At 49.3% G+C, this 24,243-nt stretch overlaps 1 protein-coding gene across 2 annotated transcripts; it reads left to right on the plus strand.

Annotated features, from left to right (window-relative positions):
• The first annotated feature begins 258 nt into the window (after positions 1-258).
• On the plus strand, positions 259-24,241 carry TRAF3IP3 (TRAF3 interacting protein 3). Of its 2 annotated transcripts, XM_055419003.2 has the most exons (16): positions 259-394; positions 4,044-4,448; positions 6,257-6,404; positions 6,550-6,613; positions 6,866-6,890; positions 7,146-7,175; positions 7,267-7,362; positions 14,663-14,734; positions 17,246-17,386; positions 17,494-17,631; positions 18,771-18,903; positions 19,731-19,793; positions 21,252-21,311; positions 22,387-22,523; positions 23,304-23,417; positions 23,995-24,241. In XM_055419003.2, the coding sequence occupies exons 2-16, from the start codon at positions 4,104-4,106 to the stop codon at positions 24,085-24,087; spliced, it is 1,659 nt and encodes a 552-aa protein (XP_055274978.2). In that variant the 5' UTR covers positions 259-394; positions 4,044-4,103; the 3' UTR covers positions 24,088-24,241. The 2 variants fall into 2 exon arrangements, with proteins under 2 accessions (XP_055274978.2, XP_055274979.2); XM_055419004.2 differs by lacking the exon at positions 21,252-21,311.
• The last annotated feature ends 2 nt before the right edge of the window (positions 24,242-24,243 follow it).

Consider the following 24,243-nt stretch of genomic DNA (forward strand, 5'->3'; position numbering starts at 1 on the left):
TAGGTTCATCTTTGTCTAATCCTGGAAAGGGAATTTTGATGTGAAACTGTCCGAGAGTTCAGGCCAATCGAATAGGAAGAGAAAGGGCGGTTGGGGTGCCCACCAGTGGGAGGAGCTCCTGAGCTCGGCCCTGGAGGCCTCAAGGGTTTAGGGGCCCCTCCGATCATGCCAGAGAGCAAGAGAGAGGAACTGGGGTGAGCAAGTATTGTGGCTTTGTCTGTTTCCTGTTTCAGCAAAGCTGCTGTGCAGAAAGAAAGACACTACCAGGAAGGGAAATGCTCAGGGGGCCCTGAGCCATGGATTGAGATCTTGTCCCTTTGGAGACCACAGCCGAGACCTGCCCAGGAGCTGGGATGTTTTCCTGAGCTGCTGGGGTTGGAGCCTGGGACCTCAGGTAACTGAGAAGGAGGAGGCTTCTGCATCCAGGTTGGGGATCTCCGACTCTGGGGTGGGGCGGAAGACGCTCTGTCTGCCAGCTTCCCTGGGCTGAAGAGGGAGACACTGTCCTCTCCGGTGGTTTGAGTGTTGGATGTGGGGAACCAGGGAAGTGTCCCATGTTGGTCTCCAGAGGCCCAGCTCCCAGCATCCTCTGCTCCATCCATTGGATGAGACGAGCCAGGAGTCAGACGACTGAGGATGCAGGCTCCCAGGGATGGGCCTTACACTTTACAGCTCCCTTCCCTGCAGGGACCCCGTAGCACCCAGCTGCCTTCCCAGCAGCATGGGTGCAGGCCCTTCGTTCCTAGCTTGTGCTGAGAGCTCTGGACTAGGAAGGTCTGACCATTCATTCATGCAGAAGGCCCTCATCACACACACAGCCAGGAAGTAGGAGCCAAGACCGGGAAAGGCAGCGACAAAGCACTGTCCGGTGAGGGCAGCACCCTGACCTGCCGGTGGCACTGAAAACAGCCCCCCCGAGCCAGTACCACCTCTTCCCAGAGCTCCAGCTGAGGCCTGTGAGGCTGCCAAGGGCTGCCCGGGCAGTGGCCCAGTGACCTCTCTTTGAACCAGAAGGGGACCAGTTCCTTTTTCTCCCACAACCCATCTCTGTCAGTCAGCTGTCCACATGGCTTCTTGTGTTTAGAGAAAATTGAAATAGCTGAGACCTCCCGGAAAGCTGGGATGATTCTACCCAGCTGTGCCACACCAAATGCCCCCATTGTGAGAGTCTCGGGTCCAGGAGGGTCTCCAGGACCCTCCTTCTACTGCCACCCCCAGCTTGGGCGACAGGTGCCAAAGTCTGCTCCTGAGGAAGCAGAGCAGGGCAGCCACGTGTTTCAACGAACCGGTGCAGACAAAGCCCGTATACTTATCTGCCCCCGACACACAGCCAGAGGAGGCAGGAGTGTTCTCCACCGTCTCCTCCATGAACCACACAGGGAAGGGGTCTAGCGCCCCACCTTTTAAAGGTGGGGGGCAGGCAGGCCACCCACCGGTTCTTCACTCACCCTCCTTTGCCTTTCTGCCGGGCCTAACTGAGATGGTGGTGTTTCTAGACCACAAAGCAGCCCTTTCTCCCTGTAGCCCACACCCAGAAGTCAGATGAACAGAGCAACAGTAAATATGGTCTCAACCCGGGACCAGCATCCCTTCCGTGGGGTAAACAGTACCCCTCAAAGAAGAAGGGGGTGGGGGGATTGGAGGACTGGGCATTCTGGGTCCTGGAGTGCTAGGTTAGCTTGGAACCTCTGTCTTATAGCACTGAGTCTTCAATATCCAAGATCAGGAGGACGGGAGTAATAATAATGCTATTATAAAAGCTAATATTTATTGTGTGTTATGTCCCTGACGCTTAGCATGCATTTTCTCTTTTGGACACATAACCTTAGGAGGCAGGTTCCCACTTTACAAATGAGGAGACAGAGACACAAAGATGGGAGGTGGGTGGCAGGGCCAGGACAGGAGTCCACGCAGTCTGAGCCCATGGCCAGGGGTCCTCGCCTCCCCCATCTATGGCAGAATAGCCAGGGCTGATGGCCTGGGACACCACAAGCATAGCTTCTGAATGTGGAGTTTACCTGCACATCCAGTCACTCATAATTTGATAGGAATGGGCCTCTCAGATCCTTTCCTAAGCTTTAAATGGAGAAAGTGGTAGATGAGAAGTGAAGAGGACCCTGCAGAGTAGGAGCGAGGAGGAAGGCCTATAGAAAGGGGAGAGGCACCCAGGGACGGGATGAGCGGACGGGCACTGACAACTTCACAGTTCGGCATGGGGTCAGCGCTGCCGGAGACCAGAGGATGCCCCCTCCATGCCTGGAGAGTCAGGCACCGGACAGCAGACAGGGCCTGACCACGAAAGACCACCCCACTCAGGGTGTGAGCCGTCCCACCCATGACCCCCGAGAAGGAATGGCAAGATCACAGAGAGAGAGCAAGAATCCTGCAGAGAGTTCCAGACTGAGCTGGGACGTGCAGGGATGTCCCAATTATAAGGGCAGAGAGGCTGCTACCTGTTGAGTCTGTTTGACCTATAAAAAGACCCAAGGGGCCAAAGCCGGCAAACGCCTGCAGGCTGAAGCTGAGAAACCCTTCTCTGACCTACGACGCAGGAACTGCGTTCCCAAGGTGGTGGGGAGTGAGGCTGTGGATGGACAGAAGCAGCAGCTGTAAGGGGAAGTCCCTCTCCCTTCCTGAGTCTCTGGGCTGACTCCAGGGACCAGTGGAAGCAGGGACCAGAATTTCCAGGGCTCAGAATCCAGCGCAGCCAAAGTGAAAGTCGCTCAGTCGTGTCCAACTCTTTGCAACCCCGTAGACTATGCAGTCCATGAAATTAATTCTTCAGGCCAGAATACTGGAGTGGGTGGCCATTTCCTTCTCCAGGGGGATCTTCCCAAACCAGGGATCAAACCCAGGTCTCCCGCACTGCAGGTGGATTCTTTACCAGCTGAGCCACCAGGGAGGCCCTAAGTCCAGCCCAGTTTAGCCAAGCTCCCAGAGGGTTCTAGGAGAACAAAGTTGCACAAGATAGGTGAGGGAGAGTAGGAAAGAGATAGCAGGGCACAGAGAAGGAAGAAGGGGCAAGGGCCGGGGGTGACATGAGCAAGCAGGTAAGATTGTGTAGAGGCACAGCAAGTGTGGCCTCTACACCAAGCCTGGTTCCCTGGGGACTTCTGGTTACTGAGTTTGTTTACTTTTGTTTCATTTTTGAAACACAGTCTTATTTAGGTATAACCCATGTGGTTGCAGATGACACAGTCTGGCTCTGGGCTAAGGAAAGCAGACATGTCACCACACTTAGCCCTAACAGGGAGGAGATTCTGAAAGCAAAGGAACCCTCTGCTCAGATAGATGCTGAGCTGAAAGCTCTGAAATGGCCTTTGGCCAGTAACGGACAGGTGCTCAGCCAAGACTGATTTGGGTTGACCTGAACCTGAGAGTCACAGCTCAGTTTATCGGCCAGGAGTGGAATGTCAAGGGACCGACGTCAGGACCCCATGACTGGAGGCAACAGAACGGGGTTTCCCTCCTAAACCACGCCCAGAACCAGGCTCATGAGCCAGCTGCTGAAGGCTAAGCAGAGGGCAGTGGGTGCTGCTCATGGACTGGCTGCACCTTGCAGGGTCTGGCTGGCTGTCCAGGTCTCGAGAAAAGTCACTCACCTGTTAGTACTTTAGTAACTAGGCCAAGAGAGCATAAAGATGCTGGCCTTCCTTTTAGATTGGGGAAGAGGGAGCCAATTTAACTGCTTCTCTAGAAGACATCCAAAGGGCTATAGGCTTTTAGTGATTTTTATCAACTATTTCTCATGTTCCCCTAACGTGGAGATGATGTTAGGCTGAGATGTTCGGTCAAGGAAGAAGTGGCAGCCAGAGGACTCTCGCCACTTTATAGAAGGGGAGGCGCAGGCCGGAGAAGTGCAGAGATTAGTTGAGAGACTGGACCCAGAAGTCCTGAATCCCTGCGTGACATCACCCCCGCCTCAGTTTTCAGCCCACATGTATGGGACACGGTACTGTTCCTGCCCCCTCACCTAGAGAGGTGCTCATTTTTCTACCCATCTCCTGACCCCTCCCCTTTGCCTCCCTCTTGGCACTGGGCAGACTCGGGCAGCTATTCCAGGAACTGGAAGCCAAGCAACAACAGGTGCTCGGGAAGTCATCATGATCGGCCCAGACCCCAGGCCTGCCCCTGGCTTGGCCCGGTGGGCTGAGAGCTACGAGGCTAAGAGTGAGCGCCGGCAGGAGACCCGTGAGAGCCGCCGCTGCCGCCCCAACGTGACCACTTGCCGCCTTGTGGGGAAGGCCCCAAGGACCCAGCAGAGGGAACAGCTCCGGAGTGCGCGCCAGCAGCAGTTTTTCAGACGGAGGAACCTGGAGGTGGAGGAGAAAGACGAGGCACAGAGCCCGCCGACCAGGGAGCCAGGCCCCTCCAAGAGGACAGGTCGGGCCACTGACCTCACGGAGCCCGTGTTTTGGGCCAGCAGGATCTCTTCCCCCAGACAGCAGGTGGGCCATGTCGAGGAACACACTGCCCTGGAGCGGGTGGTCTGCGGGAGCAAGGCGGGTGGGTGGGCTCAAGGTCACTGAAAACTGATTTAAATGAAGTCCCTCCTTCCGCAGTCATCATACAGTCTCCCTTAGCCAGTTACTTGTTCAGATATTTTTCTTCTTGTGTTTTGGGGGCGGGGTTAAGGGGGGGCTTGTTTACCTACTTTTTATTGTTGTTGATTTGCACTTGCCTTTTAGGAAAGAGAAAAATAATTTCATAGCTAATTCCTAGTATTTGTTCCAATTCAGTCTATCTAGATATATCTCCTACAGCATTCATTCATCATTGTTCAACAAACATTCACTGAATGCTTATTGTGGGCCAGGGACACAAGCCAGATCTTCTTAATGTCCCCCTTGAATCACACACACACATGTTTCTTGTCTCCATTCTTCTATAAGGTGGCTGGCTGCATCACCCACCTTCTCTTGGGCCATCCCAGTTCTACTAACTTCACTCACCTAAGGCCACATCTGGTCCAGGAAACCTTAGCTGCCCTATCTTCTTCAGGCCACCTCTGCTCTCTGTGGTCCTTAGGAGGCTATAAATCCTTGAAGATTGTGTAACTCTTAGAGGGCCCATCAGTCTAGCCTGGGAAGGAGCAGTGTTGACCAAAAAAAACTAGGGTATGTTGAAATGAGCTCAGCCAGAAAACTATCTGTGTCTTCCTATCCACGCTGAGAGCATGTGGACAGCGGGGACGGGTGCTCTAACGTTCCTGGAAGTGCCTGATATTGTCCTGTCCCCAGAGTAGGTGTTCTATCAGGCTTTCTTAGCCAGTGCATCTGTTATCCAACACAGGAGGTGCTATTCAGAAAAAGGATCCTCGAGTCCAACTGTAAAAGAAAACCAACTGTGTACTTTCTAAGGCAAGAAGGTTTCTGAATGCTTTCATGGAAAAAAAAATAAATTTAAGGAGAGGAAAAAAAAAAAAAACACACAGTTGCCTAAAGAACTCCTCCTGAACCTGTCGGTTATGTAAGGTTTATTGAGATTTAATCTGCATGATTAGCTGCTATAGGCATTCCTTAGCCTTTTTGTGTTACATTACAAACACAGAATTTCTGAGACTTTAGTTTTAGTTTGTAAGAAGAAAATATTGTGACTGACACGACTGCTACACATTCCTCCCTGTCGCTGCCTACTTTCTCTTTAGCGACCCTCAGCCACCTTCTAGCTGGCGCTGAGAGGGAGGCGGTCCTCTTCCCTGAGAGGAAGGCACCCTGGTGACCATTTACTCCAAACTCCTCGCTACACAGACAGGAGACTGAGACCAAGGAAAGGCAGGACCTGACCCCGGTTCCCCTGGTTTTGAGAGAAAGTAACAGGAGACCTGGTAGCTCAGATGGTAAAGAATCTGCCTGCAATGTGGGAGAACTGGGTTCAATCCCTGGGTTAGAAAGAACCACTGGAGAAGGACATGGCCACCCACTCCAGTACTCTTGCCTGGAGAATCCCATGGACCGAGGAATCCATGGAGTCACAAAGAGTCAGACACGACCAAGTGACTAAGCCTTTACGCTTTTAACTGGAGACCAGCCCCACTCCCCATCTGCCTGGCCTGGAGGAGCTGATCCTACCAGCCAGGACCAGGGAGGGTAGGAACAGGGGGAAGCTTGGGGCTGTGAAGGCTAGAATGCGTTCCTTTGGTGTTGGACCCGAAACTTAATCACTGGCTCATCTTTCTGCAGTCAGCCAGAGAACCCTGTTCTAAGATGCTCTAGCTAGGCTCGCAGCAACACCCCACTCTCCACTTGCTTTCCAGGTGTCAGGGACCAGTTCCGAGGTCTTTGCAACCGAACACCGTACTCCTTCAGGCGCCTGGAGGGACCCAGTTGACCACCTCCCCACCCAGGCTGGTGGCCTTCCACCACAGACCTTTCCCATCAAGAAGGCACCCAAACACCACCGTGGTAAGAGCCTCCCGCCCTCACTGAGGCCTACAGAGAACCCTGCCACAGCTGTTCCAGCTTGCCAGCAGTGGAGAGTCCCTCACCTCCCCACTTCCCTCGCTGTCTCCCCCATGCCTCCTGAATCATCGTATCCCCTCCCTCTCAGGCACTCAGACAAAGGCAGAAAAAGCACAGTCAACAATCAAGAATGATGCCAGTCAGCAAACCAAGTGAGTACCTTTCATGTTCCTGGCCCCAGCTCCCCACAGCCCATCCACTCCTCTCTTCTAAGCTTTCACTTGAATACCCTCCCCCAGCATGTGGAGAGGAACACAAGGAACTTCCACATCCACCTTATTTAAGAAAAAGGAGGGCCTTCCCCACCCTATTGGCTCTCCAGAAGAGATGAGAGAAGGAATCAATACCTCCTGACACGCCTGTTTCTTTAACCCACTGCCATTTTTGTTTTTCTTCTCTTCCAGTTACGGAGTTGCAGTTCTAGATAAGGTAAGAAAATCCTCATGGTGGAGGTGTAGAATCACATGGCATCTAATCATCTCCAAGCCCTGGAATTCATTGGTAAACTCAGCTGGGATGGATGGGGCATCCTCTCCCTGGATGAGCACAGACAAGGAAGCCTGGAGGGACCCTGAGTCCAGGAAGAAAATTCACTTAGCACAAGCCAATCCTGGCTCAGGCTACATGTTCCAGGATTTCGGGGAATTCACAGTCTTCTTAAACACCCTTTTTCTTTCTCTCTAGGAAATCATCCAGCTTTCTGAGTACCTCAAAGTAAGTAGCATGAACTCTCCCCTTAGCTCCCCATGTGTCTGCTCACATCTCCTCCAGGTTAATTTTAACCCACTTGCATTTTGCCCCTCAGGAGGCCCTACAAAGGGAGCTGGTTCTAAAACAGAAAATGGTGATTCTCCAAGACCTACTGTCTACCTTGATTCAGGCCTCTGACAGCACTTGGAAGGTAAGGGGAACCTTTGTTTTGAACAAAGCTCAGGGGCTTCTATATGTGCCCATCTCGTTCTTCTTTCCGTACCATTGCAGCAAGAGAAGGAGCTTTCTCACTACGGTAGAGGCCAAAGGTAGGGTTAGACATCCAACATGTCACAGTAGATATATGGGAGAGTTTGGCCGAATCCAGGGTCATCAGCTGAGGACCACGTTGCCACTCATCCAGGGAAGAAGACCCAGAGTCAAAAGGGGCAAGAATTTCCTTTTTTTAATTTGTTGGAAAAAACAAAAGAAGGTGTCAGTACAGTTCCTGTCACTGACTGTGGTAAACATCAACTATTTTGTATGGAATTCATATTAACTTTCAGCCACCATGCACCTACTTCTCGCCCCAGACATGAATGTGAAAGCAGGAAGGGACCTGAGCGATTATCTAGTTTAATTTTCTCATTTTGCCCATGAGGAAACTGTCAGGGAAGTCAGGTGACTTGCTAAAGTCACAGTGCTGGTCGGAGGCAGAACCGGAACCAAATTCAGATCTCCTGATTTTCGTTCATTCATTCAACAAATATTCACAGATCATGTTCCCTGCACTGAGCACTGGAAATAAAGAGATTAATCAGACAGGGTTCCTGCTTTTAGAAAGCTTGTGGTTTTCTCAGGGAGACAGATGCCTAAACAGTGAAGAGATATGAGAAATAAAAGAAGTGTTTTCAGGATATAGTAGAATACAAGGGGAGAACCAGGGAAGTATTTATAGTTATATTTCAAGGCATTGACTATCCATATAGTATTTTCCAGGCAAATGTGACAACAAGAACTATATTCTGGTCAGGGGATACAGCACAGGCAAAGAACCAGAGGCATGATATAGTCTCCAGCTTTTTATTATCAGGACCCCTTTATATTCTTTTAAAATTATTAACATCCAGGGGCTTCCTTGGTGGTCCACTGGTTAAGACTCTGCACTTCCAGTGAAAAAGGGTACAGTTTCAAAGCCTGGTTGGGGAGCTAAGACCCCACATGTAGCATTATTATTAAAAAACAATATTAAAATCCAAAGAATTTTTATATTTACCATTTAGAAGTGAAAACAGGAATTTTAAAATATGCACTCAGTTTAAAACAACAGTAGACAGATTACATGGGAACTTAAATTATATACTGTTTGAAAAATATTTTTAAATAGTGAGAGAAGTGGCACTGCTTTATACTTATGCAAATATTTTTAATGTCTGAACAGAAGACAACTAGATTCTCATGTTTGCATCTGCATTCAATCTGTTGTTAATACATTGTTTTGTTAAAATACATGAGGAAAATCTAACTTTACACAGAAATACAGTTGGAAAAGGGAAGACCTTGCAGATCCTGGATTCCCAGGGGTCCTTGGACTCCACACTGAAATTCCTAGACTGCAGTGTTTAAGCAGTTTGATGCCACCAGAGCAGAAAGCCACAGGTGCACAGACAGAGCACACAGCCTCACAGGCCTCTGTGAACATCTGACCGTCCACGTAGACGGCTGTGCTTAGAAAGCCATCCTACCTGGGACAGGAAGGCGTGGAACAAAACTGCGAAGCCTGCAGTGATGTCAAAGAGACCTCCAAGGCTCAGCCAGCCCTCTTCATGTCGGTCATTGTACCTGGATTTGGGTGTCTGTATTCAGGGCTCCTGCTGCTTAAGGAAGTGGTTTTCGTAGCACAGTAGTTCCCTGAGACAGACAGCTGTGCATGCCAGGTGCTTTCCGGGGCTGAACTAAATGAGACTGTCCCATTCGTTTATTCAACAGATGTCCGATAAGTCCCGACTATGTGCTGGGTTGGGTGCGGCAGGCGCAGAAAGCAGTAGACTTCCCACAGCAGCCAGGAAGAGAAAGACAAGTCATAAATAAACCTAACTGCAGCGTGCTCAAGCTGTAACAGCACTTCCTACAAAGGGACCCAGACAGAAGAGAAGGGAGCGATTCTTCTGCCTGTGGCGGAACAGGGTAGGCTCCAGAGGCAAGGGACCACTTTAGCTGCGTCTAGAAGGACTGAGGAGGAGTTTGACGGGACAAAGGTAAAGTTGCTCAGTCGTGTCCAACTCTTTGGACTACACAGTCCATGGAATTCTCCAGGCGAGAATACTGGAGTGGGAAGCCGTTCCCTTCTCCAGGAGATCTTCCCAACCCAGAGAATCGAACCCAGGCCTGCTGCATTGCAGGCCGATTCTTTACCGGCTGAGGCACGAGGGAAGCCCAACCAAGACAGAAGCAGGAACGATGAAGGGGGAGAGAAAGTAGAAAGGATAAGGTCGCTTATGATAAAGCAATCTGAATGCCTACAGGCCTGGGAGTAACAGAGCGTGGGGCGGGCCGAGTGTGACGGAAAAGAAGGGATTGTGTCAGAGGAGCTCCAAAGAGAAGACCTCAGAGAGGTCTCTAGTATTATGGCCCTTAAATATTTTCTGCTGAATAGGGTATGTTGAACTTAAATAGTCATGGATTCCCTTTTAAAGGACAAGCGTGTGTGTTTTGTGTGTATGTGTTGTGTGTGTGTTGTGTGCGTGTGGTGCGCGTGTGGTGTGCGTGTGGTGTGTGTTGTGTGTGTGGTGTGTGTGTGGTGTGTGTACTGTGTGTGTGGTGTGTATGTGTGTTGTGTCTATTGTGTGTGTGTTGTATGTGTGTCTGTGTGTTGTGTGTGTGTTGTGTGTGTGGTGTGTGTGTGGTGTGTGTACTGTGTGTGTGGTGTGTATGTGTGTTGTGTCTATTGTGTGTGTGTTGTATGTGTGTCTGTGTGTTGTGTGTGTGTTGTGTGTGTGGTGTGTGTGTGGTGTGTGTGTGGTGTGTGTACTGTGTGTGTGGTGTGTATGTGTGTTGTGTCTATTGTGTGTGTGTTGTATGTGTGTCTGTGTGTTGTGTGTGTGTGTGTGTTTATCATGAGAATGTGCAACACCCCAGTCTGAGAAACACTGCTGCAGGCAGTAAGCAGGGTAGCAATGGGGCGTGCTTGCCTCGGGTCTGAAGTCGTACACTTAGCAACATCTGCCCCATCCTGGGAAGGAGCTTGTCCAGTAGCTGTGGAGTTATGCTCGCTTAGCAGCATATGCGGAGAAGGCAATGGCAACCCACTCCAGTGCTCTTGCCTGGAGAATCCCAGGGACGGGGAGCCTGGTGGGCTGCAGTCTGTGGGGTCGCTAGGGGTCGGACACGACTGAGCAACTTCACTTTCACCTTTCACTTTCACACATTGGAGAAGGAAACGGAACCCACTCCAGTGTTCTTGCCTGGAGAATCCCAGGGATGGGGAGCCTGGTGGGCTTCCGTCTGTGGGGTCACACAGAGTCGGACACGACTGAAGTGACTTAGCAGCAGCAGCAGCAGCAGCAGCATATGTACTAGGGACTTCCCCTGCAGGTCCGGTGGTTAAGACTTTGTGTTGCTAAGGCAGGGGGGCAAGGGTTCGATCCCTGGTCAGGAGAGCAAGACCCCACATGACCCATAAATAAGTAAGCAACACAGCCACAGACCTGAGTTGAAAGCGATGGCTCAGCTCCGCATTTTAAAACGTTCTCTGACAACAGTGGGCACTCGAGCTCCGAGTGGGAGCAGGGGTGGGGAAGCTCTCCTAATATCCCAGGTAGGACACAACCAGGGCTTGGGGGCGGGAAGGATTCACTGAGAGACAGTTCCCAGGCAGACTAGGAGAGCAGTTTCTGCTCTGCTCCACGCTCCAGCAGCAGGGGAGGGTGCAGGGCTTCCTCCGGGGCCGTGGTTTACTCCCTTCCTCCTTCCTCCCCAACTAATACTCACTCTTCCTGTCTTCTTCCTCCCCGCCAACCCTCAGCTTCCTGTTTTTAAGAAAAATCATCTCAGATTTTTCAGTTAACTGCTCTTGCTTCCCCCCAGACAATTCACCCCCCTTCTTCAGCAGGTCCATCTCAGACTGCAGTATTGGGGAAAAGCAACGGGAAGAGTGGGGCCAGAACAGGGACTCCGACCTTCAGCTACGTTCAGGCCTTCCTTTCCATTTGGCCTCCCTAATTTAAATGCCCAGCTCCACAGGCAGCTCCCTGCAAACTCTCAACACCAGGGACCAGCTCCCTCTGGTGTCTCCAGCCTCCAAGCTGACGCTGGGCCTTTTGGATGCGGCAGGCCCTGGGGCACTGCAGAGACTCCTGAGCTGGGTCCAAGCTTCAAAGCAGAAATGGTTCGGGCAGTAGAGAAAGCGAGCCCACAGTATTGGGCAATACAGACCCGAAGCAAGGCACGCTTGGGTTTTAAGTTCTGCAAAGTGAAACTGAGATCTTCAGATGACAGTGCAGCGGGGGATTGGCCCTAAGCAACCTCTGCTAGAACAGAGACGAGAAGTGGGCTGGTGCTTCTGAGGTGAGGTGGTAGTATTTCTGGAGAGCAGGTCAGAGGCAGGGGAAGCCAAGCAGAAGCAGCAGGAGCTGAAGCCCTCAGACCGGCACCAGGTGTGTATGGCCTCCGCCTTGTTCCCTTTTACAACTGGCGCTACTCTGCTCTCTGAAACTCGGGTTCCTGGGATGCAAAGCCCACAACTGGACTGTAAAAAGTGCTTTTCCCCCCGTACTGTTACAACTGGGCTTCGTACAGGGAGACCTAGGGCTCGGACCAGGAAACTGCATGGCCCATTTGCAACAACTTGGCTGCAACTTTCCTGCCTGACTTGGGAGTCGAGGAAGGCAGAGCTGCGGGTCAGAGATGCATTCAAACCTCAGACTTGGGTGGCCCTTCATCCCAACCGAAGGAGCTAGCCTGAATTCTCTTCTATTGCAACATGAATGGAAAAGTAATCTGGGGTGCGGTTAACATACAAAAACAGCTGGAAGAGGCAAAAATATGGGATTAAAACCATACTAAGGAGAAAGGAGCTACCCAGAAAGAGTAGGAGCCTGGGGAAAATGTAAGAATACCGCCACGAACTTGTTTTCTCCCCAAACTATTGCGAGATAAACCTTCAGGCTCAGTGGGTCTGACTGAATCCTGCATAGTAAGCGTTTGTTGCTCAGTCACTCGGTTGTGTCTGACTCTCTGCAATCCCATAGACTGCAGCATGCCAGGCTTCCCTACCCTTCACTGTCTCTCAGAGTTTGCACAAACTCGGGTCCACTGTGTAGAGGAAAACGGAGTCTGACGAGCTGAAGTGCAGAGGAGGAGCTGGGGCGCCGGGTGGAGGGAGTCGATTTCAGGACCCTCGGGTTAACGATGGACAGGCCACTGAGGGGAGTAACTCTTCCCAGCCCTCCAAAGCCAGGAACGGTGCAAGTCTTTGTCCATCTCTCTCATTGGTCCCAAAGCCCTGTGGTTTACTGTAGATGCCAAGTCCCTGACTCTCAGCTCTTACACGAGACATTACGAAAAACATTAGTAGCAGAAAGCAGTTTGAAAAATTATTTTTGGCAAAGCCTTCTTGCTTTTGCAAGACCCAGCTGAGGAATACAGGAAGCAAAAAGATTGGGAGGGGGGTTGCTCCTTGGCTCCCTGGGTTAGAGGAATCAGCCAAGAAACCAAAACAGGAGCTGTGAGATACCACTTCCTGCCTCCCCCAGGTGCCCTGACACTCACTGAGGGGACAGACCACAGAACAGCCTCCTCTGGCCGTTACAGACCAAACACGGTACAAGAGTTGGAAACGGCCAAGCCGCACGACTGAGGGGCTTTGGCGACTCAGGCCTGAGGAGAAATGTAATTTCTAGACCTCACAAGTGTCCCACCGGGCCTGGCTGGAACAGCCCAGGGAAAGGCTATGAAAACCAGTTACCACTAATGAGACCCACGGCCTTTTCTCTGGGCAATCGGCATCCACGGCATGCTTCCTCCTCCCTCCCCCATCTCCATACACACACACACCACACACACACACACACACACACACACACAACCTCCAATCACACACACACACACAACCTCCAATCATACACACACACACACACACAACCTCCAATCACACACACACACACACACACACACAACCTCCAATCATACACACACACACACACACAACCTCCAATCACACACACACACACACACACACAACCTCCAATCACACACACACACACACAACCTCCAATCACACACACACACACACACACACACACACACCCAATCATACTCAGGGCTGGAGAAACAAAAGGGAGCCATCTGCAGGTGGGGAAAAGAACAAAGCAACAAGGAAGCTGTTGGCTGCTCAGCAGAAATACTGAAAAACAGAAACGGATAACGGGCCTTCCTGCCTGCCTTTCTCCACGCTTGCCCTCGAGGTTAGCAACCCGCCTTGGTGCGTCCAAAATGCCACCACACAGACCCAGCTCGTCAACAAATAAAATGTGGCTTTCTGGGAATTCCTCTTACCATCTCAACCACACACACATACAAAGCCTGCCTTAACACCCTTCCTCCCTTTCCTGCTTTCTTAAAAGAATTTCTCATCTTCAGGGGAGTGTGTGTGTGGCCAGGAGAGGACAGTATCCACTTGCTAGGGCTGCTACAACAAAATATCACAGACTGGGTGGCACAACAAGAATGTGTTTTTCCACAGTTCTGGAGGCTGCAAGCGTTAGATTAAGCTGTCAACAGGGCAGATTTCTTCCGAGGCCTCTCTCCGTGGCCTGCAGATGGCCATCTTCTCCCTGTGTCCTCACATGGCCTTCCCTCTGTGCATCCTGATGTTCGAATCTCCTCTTTTTATGAGGAAACCAGTCATACTGGATATGGGCCTACCCTAATGACCTCATTTTAACTGAATTACCTCTTTAAGGACCTTGTCTGCAAATCCAGTCACCTTCTGAGGTACTGGGGGTTAGGACGTCAACATATGAATGCTGGGCGGCGGTGGATAGGGGCACACAATTCAGACCATGTCGGGGGAAAGGGAGGGAACGCATGTCCCCGCCGCCCCCGCGGGAGGAGAGACCCTGTTAGCCTTACTGGCCTTTAGGAGTGATGGCCCATGACTAGACTGAGAGGAGGTGAGGAGTAGCGGTGCCCAGAGACAGGGGAAGAGGTGATGACGGAAGCAAGGGAGCGTAGAAACCGTCCTTCAAATGGGCCCCTGCAATGACACCCTCAGCGATAGAAAACCTTCCCAGCTGACTTTGGGAAGCAGTCTGATCCTTCCTTCACCTATTCCAGAGAAGAGGAAAGGAGGATGTTCTTTCCAAACATCCCTTGCCATCTTTCCCCCTCCCCACCTCCTAAAGGAGCTCAGTTCCACAAACACTGTTTATTATAGGCAGTAGGCTACACAGCAAAAGTCTCTGTATGCTATATTTTGGCCCAGACTCACTAACTCATTCCATTTGTTCCAGGGCCAGCTTAATGAAGACAAATTGAAGGGCAAACTGAGATCCTTAGAAAACCAACTGTACACCTGTACCCAGGTAGGCATTCCGGAGGACACCTCTAGCCCAGGAGTCTGAAATTAAGGGAGACAGTGCTTGAACGTCAAGTCTACTCTAGAAACGCCGCCTGCTAGAGATCGCGCACACATCCTGCTCACCTGGTCCTGGCCTTCACCATTCCCACGGTGGTCCCCAGCGCGCTCTCCACCCGCCTCTCCCTTTCTCCCAGTGTCCCTCCTTTGCACCCTGGGAAGGAAGCCCAGCACCAGAGCTTTGCCAGCCCCAGGGAAACCTTGAGAATACCTGGGAAAGCAGGGCAAGGCCCTTGGTAAAGATTCAGCTTATCTGGGTAGCACTTCTCAGGCCCTAATTTTAGAAGAGATTAATTAGATATTACAGTGAAGTCTCGCAAAATGATTTTCATCCCATGGGCAACTTCTATCTAGCACCAATCCCTGGGAGCAAGTAAACGACTGTGACTCCTGGCTTTCTGTGGCACTGTTATCCACCTCCAGTAATCTGTTGATTGCCCTGCTCTTGGATTATATGATAGAAAAAAAAAATCAGTTTTCACACTCAAGAAATAATAGATTTCTGACAGGGAGGGAGATACAGAATGAGGTGGACCAACTAGACTGCTCCCACTTGAGTTTGGAAAATAAGGTGGCCGTGCAGTTAGGACTTTCAGGGGAACACAGTTTATCTAGTCTACAGGTTTGCTGATTCACTGCTTTCATTTTTGCAGCATGACCTACTTTGTCAGACTCTTAACTAAATAATGCCAAACAAGCTCGTAAGAGACTGACATACAATCCAGGACGCCAGGCTACTCATTTTCAATGGGGAATAAAGCTGGTCAGTGACCAGCACAGTTAAGTCCAATAACCTGGACACAGGATCTCAATCAATAACTCCTGTATCTGGCTTCTAATGACAATTCCAAGAAAAGACCCACTCAATATTTAAATCCAAATTTTCAGATGATTCCAAAGCTAAATGTAAATGATTTCATAACGAACCCTAAATTTGCATTATCTAGACCATCTCTTACCCAGTTGGGTAATCCAGAATCAACAGTAAAAGCTGATGGCTTTCCCGAAATCACAGGGCATAAAAATGAAAAGCATGGGAAGGGCAAGTGAATTTGCAAAGCTGCTCTGGTGTCTTTTTGATCTTGAAAGCAGGAGAAATTTTTTAAATGCTAGGGTATTAATTTTTAAAACTGGAGATTACCAAAGATTGTTCAGATCACTGAGGCTATAAAAACAATTTTATTTTTTAAAAAATGCTGCCTGCCTCAAAGGAGTTTACAATCGCTTGCTGCTGCTAAGTCACTTCAGTCGTGTCCGACTCTGTGTGACCCCATAGACGGAAGCCCACCAGGCTACCCCTTCCCTGGGATTCTCCAGGCAAGAACACTGGAGTGGGTTGCCATTTCCTTCTCCAATGTGTGAAAGTGAAAAGTGAAAGTGAAGTCGCTCAGTCGTGTCCGACCCTTAGCAACGCCATGGACTGCAGCCTACCAGGCTCCTCCATCCATGGGATTTTCTAGGCAATAGTACTGGAGTGGCTTGCCATTGCCTTCTCCGACAATCGCTTAAAGGAGGCAAATAAGTCAACAGATTAGAAATATAGATACTATGTGAATACCAATAAAACTACCTAATCCATAAAGAGGTGGGGGATAGACCTGTTTAGCCAAGTTTATCAGAATTTTTATGATTCTTGGGCTGAAACTTGCATAAGCAGAAATTAACCAGGTGGAAAGGGTGGGTCAGGATACTCTAAGTAGAAGCTTTATGGGCAAAAGCAGAGGCTGAGAAGCACAGTGCTTAGGGGACCTACAGGCAGTTCAGCTTGGTTGGAGCAGCATGGAATGAAAGTCTAGGCCTATAAGTAAAAGCCATGCCAAGGAGTTTGAACTTGAACCTTAGAACACTGGAAACCAATGAGAGATTGAAGCAGGTTGTGACATGATCAGATAGAAGTTGGAGAAAGAAACCTCTAGCTGCAGGACTGAAAAGAGTTTGAAGGGAGGCAAGACTTGAAGACAGGGAGACTATATAACCCATATAATAGTATTACTAGAGTCTGAACTAAGGAGGTGGCAGTCGATAGAGGATACAGGCACAAGCTGTTAGAGAGGCTGACTTGACGAAGCTTGATAACCAACTGATTCCTTGGAGAAGGTGAGAGACAAATCAAGGGTGACTCCCTGCTTTCGGGTTTGGGGAGATGCTGCTGCTGCTCACCAAGATAGGAGCAGGTTCAGAAAGATGATTTCCTCTGGGAAACGTTGGATGTCAAGTGCCTGTGGAAGGCCCTGGGGAGAATGCTCAGCGTGCCTGGGGCAGTTTATCATCCCCACTCACTTCTCACGTCACCTGAGGGACTCTCCCTGCCTGCCTCCAGCCTGGAAAGCAGTCCACCAGATTACTGACATCTCTGCCTTGTGGGCAAGGACCAATTTCTTTTCACTTCTGCATCCCTGCTCAGGGCTTGGAACACATTAGCTCCATGTATCTTTGTTGAATTGCATCCAATTTACAGAAATACTCCCCTTGGGGAATGAAAAAGGTGCTATTAGAGATGGAAGACCAGAAAAACAGCTATGAGCAGAAGGCCAAGGAATCACTGCAGAAGGTGCTGGAGGAGAAAATGAGCGCAGAGCAGCAACTTCAGAGCACACAGGTGTGGGGGTGCTCCATGACCCGTGGGGCTGGGGGCCCTGGGGCGCTCAGGCCGCAAGGCAGCCAGTGGCACCCCGACGCACCGCCCTCTCCCCTGCTCTCCCTCAGCGGTCCCTGGCTCTGGCCGAGCAGAAGTGTGAAGAGTGGAAGGGCCAGTATGAGGCTCTGAAGGAGGACTGGAGGACCCTGGGCAGTCAGCACAGAGAGCTAGAGAGCCAGCTCCTTGTGCTTCAGTCCAAACTGCAGGTACCAGGCCCTGGGGTGGGGAGCTGGGGAGGGAAGGCAGGATTTAGGGGAGGGAGGTGTTGACAGAGGTGAGAGAAGATCCTGCTCAGCTGGGAGCCCTAAACCCGAGTTTAGCAAGGATGTCTACACTGCTCATGCACATGACCTAAGTGTTCATTGGAATGACAGCATCCAAATGCAAAGGGCTGGACTGGAACATTCGTCAGCCTACTGCCATACCCCAACCCACTCTCTGCACCCCATCCGAGGAGGGCATCCAGTTCAGAAACGCCCATTGTTGGCACAGAACAAAAGCCACTAGTTTACTTACAGGTTGAGTATCAAGTCACACATCTTGCCAATGTGTTTTCTAAGCCGTTATAGTGGTTTCTTGCATCCTCAAGGGTTTCACCATTTCCAACCTGTGTTACCTCGGAGAAGTTAACTAATCACTTAATCCTCAGTTTCCTCATCTGTAAAATGAGGATAATAATAGTACTGTATCAGAGGACTGTTGTGAGGATTAAGTGAGGTAATCCATGCAAAGCACTGAGCACAATGCCTTGCACATATAAGCCCTCAATAAACATTAGTTGCTGTTTTTCGTCAATTTTACTTAGTTGGATTGGAATTCTGAGGACCCACCTTTACTGAAGCAGGAATCTAGGCAACCTATTTGATAAGAGACAACAAGTGAATCATCTTAAGATAGGAGAGAACCTCACTGGCCACTGCATTCACTGTTCTCTTCCTCAAATCTCCTACAAAAAAGCTCTCATGAAGTCCCTTTCCTTTTCAACCTTAATTCTTCGTGAAAACTGAGCCTACCCCCTCCGCCCTGAAAAACTCAATAGCGTGAGAATGAGAAGTAAAGATAAAGTGAAGTCGTCTAGAAAAGCAATGACTCGGCATTCCTGAATGTGGGCATTTACCAATCCCTTGTGAATATCAAAAAAATCTAATCCCTTATTGGGTGTTAAGCATGAGGAATGGAGCAAACTGAAGAATTTTAAAACTTTTCCTATTTTTCCACTTTCCTCAGACTCCCTCTGTCTCTGTTACTCTACAGTTTCCTAGCCTTCTTCTTCCTTGGGATCCGCCCGCCACCTCTACCCTAGCTAGCGCTGACCTGCCTGTGTCTACCCCTCCCCTCCCACCAGGGCGCAGACAGCAGGGACTCACAGATGAACCAGGCCCTGCACCTTCTGGAGAGTGAGCACCAAGAGCTGCAGGCCCGGCGTGGACGCCTGCAGGACAGAGATCTGAGCAGCCCAGACACCCAGCACCTACAAGGTACCCGCGCCCTTGGAGGCCTTCGAGGCCTCTGGGAGCCCAGAGAAAGGGGGCTTGGCTGGAAAGGGGCCAGTCTTTCATTTGTTTGGCTGACTAGATTTCATTTTACTCCGAGAAATAGGCAGGGCTGTTTTAATCATCCAAGACCAAGACAGAAAGGATCCAGCCTATCCCTCGAAGCCAGAGCACAGTTACTCCCATTGTAGTCACGTGGGAGTCACCACATTCCTAATTCAAAGGGAAAGGTCAGCAGAAACACCAAGCCTAGAGGTTTCCCAGTCACGGCCCCTGTCAGCTGAGAGGGGACCAAGTTATACACACATGCTGCTGTGCTGTGCTCTTACTCCTGTCCGACTCTTTTGCAACCCCATGGACTGTAGCCCACCAGGCTCCTCTCTCCATGGGATTCTCTAGGCAAGAATACTGGAGCAAGGGAGGGGGGTGGGGAAGAATACTGGAGCAGGCTGCTGTTTCCTACTCCAGTATTGTTCCAGACAATACCAGGAATGTTCCTGAGCCTGAGATTGAGCTGGCATCTCTTGTATCTCCTGCACTGGCAGGCAGATTCTCTACCACTGAGCCACTTGGAAAACCCCATATACACATACAACCCTAACTCAGCCCACTGTTGATCCAGATGAAGTCCAAGGTAGTAGGGTTCTGGTTTACCTCTTCAGTACTGGGAAAAGCAGAAGAGCGAGCAACTTCCACTTGACACTGGTCAGAGGCCATGGGTTAGACAACATCTGTTACTAATTTCCAGCCTCAGGGGTGAGCTCTTTAAGTCTTAGGTTCTTCTATTTTGGTTTGTTTTATTTCATTGTCAGATCAACTAAAGAGGTCAGAGGAGGAGAAACTCGCCCTGGTGACCAAAGTACAGCAGCTGCAGAGTAAGTCCCTTTCCAGATTCTGAAAGTAGCACAGGTGGCTTTTTGGCATTCTTGGGGCTCCTGCCCCACAAAAGGCATCCAGAGGAGCGATGCAAAGCCCAGGCCTTGGCATATCATCTCCCTCTGCTTGTTCAGACCCTCTTCTTGGGCAGTGAGGTCACTGACAGCTCTTCACAAGCCCCACGTTAGACTCCGGCATTTTTCATTTGTTTCTGCTTTTCTCCTCCATGCCCACAACCACCACCTGCATTTCCCCCAGAACTGCAGCCTTCACAAAGTGTCTTCTAAGGTAGTTCTTATTTTATATATTCTAATTTATCATGCACGTTTGTCACACAGATCCGTCACTAGGAATGGTTCAGAAAATAAGCTGTCTGCTTTACAATTACATGTCGGGGCCAAAGAGGAAAAGGGGTGTTTCCAAAGAAAAGCTGGCAATTTCTGAAAAGCTAGAGAACCTGAAACAATGAACAGCTCTGCTGGTTGCCTCCCACCTTAACCTCTGACGCCCTGACAGAGAAGTTTCACGCAAAAAGCAATGAGTATAAAAAGAGCCAGGCAGCCACAGGGGTCAGGGAGAAAGAACACCAGCAGAAGCCGGGGTCCTACACAGTCGGGGCTGAATGGGCAAGTCACTTCAAAACCATGCCTTTATTTATTCAGCACTTATTTACTGAGCCCCTACCAAGTGCCAGGCACCGAGATACACAGTGAGGATAGGGTGATGAACAGAAGTGGCGTGGTTTCCTCCCTGATGAAGCTTACATTCTAAACAGACATATAGTGAAGTATGGAGTTTATATGAACAAATACGCATCAGGTATTAACAACTGCTACAGAGGAAAAAATACACCAGGTTACAGAGAAAACAGTTGCTATTACACACGGGGTCAACTGGGAATCTCCTTCTCAGGTAACATTTACGCAGAGACTTAAAGGTACACGGTAGGAAGAGATGTAAGGATGGTGTGTTTGTAACAAAGCACCACAAGCTGGCTGACTTGAAGAACAGACGTTGGTTTTCTCGGAGCTCTAGAGGCTGGAAGTCTCAGATCAAGGTGGCGGGCAGGGCTGTTCCTTCTGAGGGCTCTGCGGGAAGGATCCATTCTAGACTGCTTTCCTTGGCCTGGAGGAAATGGCTTTCTTCTCCGTCTCTTCACATGTCTTCCATCCGTCCACGTCTGTGTCCAAATTTCCCCTTCTTGTAAGGACACTAATCAATATTTAATGTCCTATTTTAACTTGATTACCTCTGCAAAGAACCTATCTCCAAATAGGGTCACATTCTGAAGTACTGGAAATCAGGGTTTCAACCTATGAATTTGGGGTAGGGGGGAGTGACACAATTCAATCAACTACAGATGGGAACAGAATTATTAAGGTCTCAGCAAAGTTCTGAAAACATACTCTTTGCAGTAAATACGCTAGCACAGACAAGTTCCTTGTGTTTTCCAACAGGTCTGCTTCAGAGTCAATCCTTACAGCTTCAAAAACAGGAGAAACTCTTAACAAAGAAAGGTCAGCAAATTTCTTTCCACAAATTCTAAGATACTGCTCTTTCCTTGCCCTCCTAGAGGCAGAAGGATGGACTACATGACTCTGTGTCGGGGACTCAGGTCAGGGAGCTAAAGGAGCACTTTAAGAACTCATCATTGGCTCTGAGAACACTTTAGCTAGTTAACCTCCTATCCTGAGAGGTATATAAACTATGGAAAGGATTTCTACTCCCTCTGAAAACATACGTCTGTATTGAACATTTCAATAAATTGATTTTGAACTCAGGATTTTATGTCAATTTTTACCCTTGACTTTCCAAACCAGATCCAGCTCCCCAGGTAGAAACTATGTCACATACAACAGTCACCTCACTCTCAGCCCTCAAGTCTGCTGCCTCAGCTTCCTGAGAACTCACCAAACATCTGAAGGGGGCGAAAGTTCCTCCCTTACTCCCTGCATATGGCCATTTGTTTTCTCATCACAATCGCTGGGAAAAACATAAAGCAGGAATTATGCCCATGTAGGATGGGTAAGAAAATGAACGTAAATGAAGGTAGCTGGTCATACAAATTAAGGCTACAGCTATGACAATATTCCAGAATTTCTGACTCCCAGTCCAGGGCTCTCTTCACCAAGATGCAGACTGCCAAGGGGCTGAACAACCAGCTTTAATTACATGAAGATGAATTCTAGGTTATGATTGCCATTCTCACCATTTTGAAACAAGGACAGAAGGAAACTGGAGTTATACTGAAGCATCCAGCAAACCCACCAGACTAAAAGATGTGACATGCAACCAAAGAAAATAAGCATTTTCTAAAAGTATCTGGCATTAAGCAGGACTAACGATACAGAGAAAAGATACCAACCTTGCCCTCAAGGGGCTCCAATTCCAGCTCCCTGTCCAGGCTGAGCATGGTCCCAATGAGAGTTCTTTAAAAATCAGAGAACTGCCAGCCATGCAGTGTGGCCAGCGACAGGCTCTTCCTTGTTCCCCCCAGTCCTTTTCCCTCTCCCCAAAGGGTTCTCTCGGTATCAGGACCCTTCCTCAGAGGTGTGGGCCTCACTGTCACTGAGAATCTGGCTGCTTTTTTAGATCAGGCTTTGCCTGTGAGAAGCCCAAAGCCCTCCCATAACGAAGTGGAGCCTGAGGGTCCAGGGAAGGAGCAAGACTTGGATTTCAGAGACGAGCTCCAGAAGAAAACTCTGCAGCTCCTGGAAAAGGAAAAGGAGGTGAGGTGGTGACCTCAGACAGGAGGGACTCATCCTCCAGGGACAGGGAAACTGCTGGAAGTCAGTCAGACAGCAAGCATTTCAGAGCTGAAGTTGTGATTAGATGCCTGTAGGTATTCCTTTGCCTGTATAAAAACGTCTTCGCTTTCAGTTAACTTGTCAATCTTTTCCTTCTTTATACCAATCTTTATTCAAGGTTTTACTAATGAGTTACTTTTCAGAAAGTCAACCTAAACTCAAACACATTTAATAAATACATTAACTCCTCAAACTCTGTTGTACAATGAGTATCTTAAAACTTCATACAGGGTCTTTTAAATAACAAAACTCTTCCTACCTACATACTCACAAAATACATATGTCCGGAAGTATTCACATGCAACTAGCTCCCCACAAAGAGGCTTGCACTAAGATCACTTCCAGGTCATCTGTGCTATAGGAACTTCCCTTTTGTGTGTCCCTATTTACAAAGCACTTGCACGTAACAACTCTCACACAAAAGCACTTACACATATAGTACATAATAATATGCATTATGTATGACATATATAATATGCATTACACTTAATGTAACACATGCATTTAAATGAACACATCATGGATAAGCTAGGTGAGACTGTCGAAAGGCAAACTGAAAGCTCTGACAAAGGCTGGGAAGGGAGGATGGCGGTAAAAATGATCAGTGAATGACAGGGTAGCTTACACAGGGCCCTCTCCCCTACCTGGGCTCTGTCCTCGCCAGAACTGTAGTGATGACCTTGGTGGTGTTCTCCCCCACAGTGCAGAGAACTGCATTCGGAACTAGACAACCTCAGTGACGAGTACCTCTCCTGCCTGCGTAAGCTGCAGCATTGTCGACAAGAGCTCAGTCAGAGCCAACAGCGGCCCCCCAGAGTAAGAGTCTGACCTCCCACAGAGCCCGAGACGCTTCCTCCCTCCCCCAAACCTTGCCCATAAAACTGCCCAGCCCCTGCCAACATCTGACCAGCCTGCTCCATTCAGCTTGGTTTTCACTGTACTGACAGTATAGCAACCATGAAAAGAAACACTGGCTCATGCCTCCAAGCCTAATTTTCATGGAACTCTTGAGCCTGAAGGGAAAAACTTACTACTGGCTGAAATATGAAATGGTGTACTTTCAGTCTATTTTGAGCGCAGTGAAGAAAGCAAGAGGAATATAAACAGAGAATAATATGATTCTGCTCAATTATTTTCCACTTTTGACTCCTATCAGTTTTTAAGTACCTGGCCCCTGCTGGCTGTGGTTTGCTGGCCCAGTGACCTTTGGTAAAGTGATTTTATCCCAAGAGAGGTGGCAAAGTGACAGAGACAGTGATATAAAACGCTTTCTCTCCTCCACCAACCCAAGGTTTTCTACTGGGCTAGAAGGGGAAGGAGGAAGATTAGTTTTGCCTGTGTCTTCTCTGACCAACCAACGGCCTCTCTCTTTTCTCCCCCTCCCTCCTCACAGAGGCAATGTGGCCGGTGGCTCCTGATGCTGATGGCACTGACTGCTATAGCAGTGGCGATGATCCTGGCCAGTAAGGACAGCCTGATGCTCTAACTGGTGACAGCTGCCCTGGGTGAAAATCAGAAACAAGAAACTCAAAAAAAAAAACAGGTTTGGGTACTTCAAGGTCTGGATTCTCCCAACGCAACTAAGATTTTTGACTATTTTTTTAACCTGCTGTAAAAATAAACAAATAAATTTCACCTGATG

Source organism: Moschus berezovskii, chromosome 17 (genome assembly GCF_049115385.1).
Source record: "Moschus berezovskii isolate FMDL1 chromosome 17, NW_MosBer_1.0, whole genome shotgun sequence".
In the NCBI taxonomy this organism is placed as follows: domain Eukaryota; kingdom Metazoa; phylum Chordata; class Mammalia; order Artiodactyla; family Moschidae; genus Moschus; species Moschus berezovskii.